The sequence below is a fragment of the Etheostoma spectabile genome, chromosome 3 (genome assembly GCF_008692095.1).
Source record: "Etheostoma spectabile isolate EspeVRDwgs_2016 chromosome 3, UIUC_Espe_1.0, whole genome shotgun sequence".
Classification (NCBI taxonomy): Eukaryota; Metazoa; Chordata; class Actinopteri; order Perciformes; family Percidae; genus Etheostoma; species Etheostoma spectabile.
Genome location: NC_045735.1, coordinates 13,870,202 through 13,874,749, shown reverse-complemented (window position 1 = coordinate 13,874,749; position 4,548 = coordinate 13,870,202). Strand labels below are relative to the sequence as shown.

At 38.8% G+C, this 4,548-nt stretch overlaps 2 protein-coding genes across 2 annotated transcripts in view; one reads left to right on the top strand and one right to left on the bottom strand.

The window, feature by feature from the left end:
* fam124b (family with sequence similarity 124B) overlaps positions 1-576 on the top strand; it is a gene marked incomplete in the record, with an annotated part of 13,227 nt that extends 12,651 nt beyond the window's left edge. The window contains 1 exon segment of the mRNA XM_032510028.1: positions 187-576.
* mmp28 (matrix metallopeptidase 28) overlaps positions 27-4,548 on the bottom strand; it is a 20,265-nt gene continuing 15,743 nt past the window's right edge. Inside the window, exons 6-8 of the mRNA XM_032510029.1 lie at positions 3,632-3,781; positions 2,421-2,588; positions 27-1,647 (exon numbers count right to left, since the gene is read on the bottom strand). Of these exons, the coding sequence (XP_032365920.1) occupies positions 1,253-1,647; positions 2,421-2,588; positions 3,632-3,781 (713 nt within the window). The 3' untranslated portion in view covers positions 27-1,252. The remainder of the gene's footprint in view (positions 1,648-2,420; positions 2,589-3,631; positions 3,782-4,548) is intronic.

The following is a 4,548-nucleotide window of genomic DNA, read 5'->3' as shown; positions in this document are numbered from 1 at the left end:
TATATATATATATATGAAAGAGATTCATTTAACTGAAAGTTTAACATCATGAATTGGACTGATCAGGTACAACAGATGTCAAACCCACATCATTACTGCACAGTGCCCATTGCCATTGTAGTGATTATATTATATATCTGTTTAAAGACAAGACTAATCAAATATAATATTGTATTGTGAGGAAAGGAAAATACTGTGCATTTGATGACCTCATGAGTCCTGGCATATGAAGACTGTGTGTCCTGACATGTTTCCACTAGACAAAACATTTCAAGTATGTAATGTCATTGTCAAAATGAATTAGCTGTAGGATTAGTATGCTCTCTAGTGATGTAAGAGCTACACTGGACTGACTGATGTCTGCTCTGCCTGCAGTGATGAGAAATTACATGCCAAGTGAATACTCTGATAAGATGAAAAGGTCACCAGAATGAAGGATGTGTCACCGATGTAAAACCACCCGGTTATAAAACTACTGTTGAGTATGGCCTCACAAACCAGACAGAATTACATTTTGGTTCAATGGAGAAACATTCATGGTTACAGTTGAATCATCATTAAATGGTTTCTTAAAATACATCACAGCTGTCAGCTTTGTGATAACATCCATCATGGTACACTTTATAATGTACTAATTATGTAGTCCAAACGTTGGACCTAAACAACTACCTGCTTTGACAGATGTGAATCAGAAATGTGACCTCACATACTGCTGAGCACATACTGCACATACTACATGCTGTAGTCAGTGATACAGATGTCGGCCTTTTACCATAGCGAGCAATTAGCAGGCAACACACAACCACAGTCAAAAGGAAGTAACAGTCATTTATACATTATGTTACATACTAGTGACATTGCAGAAGAAATGATAAAAACACATTGTTTAGATTCTCTGTTTGTGTGCAACTACTAAAAGAGAAAAAAGATGGTTTTAAAAGCATAGTTCCAACCCGTCACTTAACAGCAGACAATCCAGTCATTATCTGAACTGCAATGATGAGGCTATAATTGCACATCCATGTAGAGGAATATCCATTGCTCTGCAGTATAAATACTATATGTGCATCAAAATGTGTAAACCAAAATGTAAGTATTTTTGTTGAATACCTTCAAGGCATGAGATTTGCTGAGCTAGGCTCCTTTAACAACATATAAACTCAATGTGGGTTTAGGCTGTAGCACCTTACATTATAGTATATACTAATCAACAAATTGCACTTTAGCCTAAGCTTACAGCTCCCTCTGCTGGTCAAAAAATGTTGTTGCTCTGAGGAGCGTTGCTGCAACCAGTCCAGCCCAGATCCTTGGCCCACTGGCCCTCTTTGGTGACACGCACCTTAACCGGGTCAAATCTCCAGAACCGCTGTTCTCTGAACAGGTAAAGGCGTCCGTCGGGACGGGTCAGCGCCCCATTGGTTCCCTGTGGCACACCAGTCCAGTCTGCCAGCCTGCGAGGGTAGTAGGGTTCTTGGTGCAGGGTTTTGAGGTTAAGCACAGAGTAACGGGAGCCCTTGAAGAGGACCATGTGACCCAGAGGAGCATAGTAGAAGGCACAGTCAGGGTGTCGGGGCAACCCCAACTCACTGCTCTTCCTGGGGAAGCCGGAGTCCAGTACACTGCCTGTGTAGCGCCACATCCGCTTCCCTGCACACCACGAGACGAGAAGGAAAACATGAAGGTACAAATTCTATAAGTCAACACTAAAACAATTTAAACTTCAAGATTTATTTTTGTAGAAATCATTTGTAACACACCATCTTATAATATTTGATCATAGTGGCTCTACAAATCCATCGAGTACTTGACATAATATCATACCATTAACAGGACAAACTCGCTTGGCCACTTAGTCTAAGACAATTCTACGACTTCTATCAAAATACAAAAAAATGCCATTAGCTCTGCTCTTTTAAAACTAAGTATAACCCTTGCAAACAACAGAAAATAACTATTTTGTTTTGCATTATTCTACAGAGAGCGGCTTAGAATGAACTAATTGGGATTCAGTGTCTTGGGGAAATGCAGCCTGCTACTTATGAGCGCAAAGTATCGATAGAGCCTCTTAGCTCACAGATTTAACAAGGAAAGAGAGAAAAAATGGAGATAATTATAAGTAGATTGTATTTTGCACATAAATGAATCTAGATAACACTGTCGGGTTTTTGACTTTTAACTTTTAACCTAATCTAACATAACAAGTTATTAGCCTTTATCACAAAGGTGACGCTACTTTAAAACTACAGCTGAGGCTTCTGCTATTTAAAGACTACAGTCTTTAAATAAAACTTTCCTCATTAAAAGGCACACGTAAATCTATTTTGGGTGCTTTAACAGATTTGGGAGGTTAAGCAATATGTTAGAGAATGTCTTTAAAAGGAAGTGTGAGAGTCCCATTAATGAGTTCAGTGAAGCAGTACCTTTGAAAAAATACCACTTGGAGTCCAGCGGGGAGAAGGCAGCAGCCTCGACGGCCGGAGGGAGGTCAGACCAGCGCTGACGGAGAGGCAGCGGGCCACTCACTCCGCCCTCAGCCAATACTGTCCAGTACACACTGCCCCGAAACACCAGCACCGTGTCATTCTGGTCTAGAGATAAACAGAAAAGAAAAACACAAGAGTAGATAGATAGATAAATATATATATATATATATATATAAATATATATATATATATATATATATATACACACCCACACACACACACACACACACACATTGAAGTGCTCATATTATGCTCATTTTCAGGAAGTGTATTTAAAAGTTATATCAAAATAGGTTTACATGGTTTAATTAAAAAAAAAAAAAAACATAATTTTGTTGTTCTGCACATTGCTGCAGCTCCTCTTGTCACCCTGTGTGTTGAGCTCTCTGTTTTAGCTACAGAGTGAGGTATCTCACTACTGTTCCGTCTTTAGGTGAGCATAATAACATGTGTTACAAAGTGACACACGTTCGTCACGGTAGTAAAGGCGGGACTACAACAGAGCAGTTTGTGAACAGTGTTTTCTGTTGGAGATGGTGAGTATCTTTGGGGTGGACTTTGGGCTTTTTCACTTTGGAAGTCTTTTACATGCACAAAAAAGAGATATAACACTATAAAGGAAGGGGGAAAGCATAATTTGAGATTTTAAGTTCAATCTTGACTTTTTTTAATGATATGACTTTTTATACAACATACTGTACTATGATTTTTTCATGACTTTTTCAACAACAGTTTAACTTTTTCATGATTCATTTCGACATACAACACTTTGACCTTTTTCACCATGCTATACTATGACTTTTGTGACTTTTTTTTACAACAAATTATACTATTGACTTTTTGTTTTGTATGAAGACTGAGATTCAGTTGAAAGCTTCATTTAAGAATCTGGCAAGTAAACATTGCGTTCAGACTTTTGTGAGAGAAGAAAATGGTTGGATGAAACTCTTTTTCCTGTTTTGTTTCATTGCAAGTGATTTTAGTACAGCTGTAGAAAGATAAATATAACAGGATTATTTTCTGTCTCTGCAGGTTTTTATTTTATTTTTCAGCTTTTTAAAGTCCCACCAGTAACCACAGTCATGAGGGATGTGGCTGAATGTTTTTTGATATTAAATATTTATAATAATATTTCCTCTGGACCTCACCCATAGTGATGGCATCAAAGACACCCTGGCAGTATAGAGGCTGCCCTGTGGTCTGACGCGCGTTGTGCAGCTCTGTAAACTCCCACTCCTGCAGAGCGGCATGCAAAACCTGGCCTGGCAGCCTCACAGGGTGATCACCTGATGGCTTACCTGAAGGCAAAAACAAAGCCACAAAACAGTCAACTAAAAGGCATCAGACAAGGTCATGAGAGATGAATCCATGTACTGTCATATTCACTTTTAAGTAGGGTTGTTGTTGTTTTTTAAACTACAGTAACAAAGCTATAAGTATAGAAGATATGTTACTGAGAGGCACAGACAGTCTAATTTCTAATGCATGCTAAAAGCAATTTAGGTATTTTCTAAATTGGACAGCATGGGAACTAATGGAAAGACACAAACAGTGCAGACTGAAAACAAGACTTGGATAATGTTAACTTTTAAATCGTCCTTTACAGGAAGTGGCTGAGTTGATGTATACTGATGGATGATATTATACTGCACAGGAAATAAACAAAGAACTCTAGATAGAGCGCACAATGAAACCTTAAACTTGCTGAATTGTTAGCACACAAAAAACTTTTTTTTGGTCTGTGCAGCCTCATAGTGCAAATTCCTGGCACTTGAGACCAAACGAATAAAAGGAAGAATCAAAGCAGAACAAAAGGGAAAAAGCACAACATACCAAAGCGTAAGAGTAAACGATGGTGCTTTACGTGATTACAGCCATTTAGTCTGCAAGGAGCTGAACAAACATTTGTGCAGGAGGAGGATAAAATCAGCACGTCCAAGAACAGGAGGACGGCAGGAAAAATAGATATACACAGTGGATAACACATGAACAGCTGCCCATAAGCAATAAAGCAGTGTGAGAGAGGGTGTGTGTGTGTGTGTGTGTGTGTGTGTGTGTGTGTGTG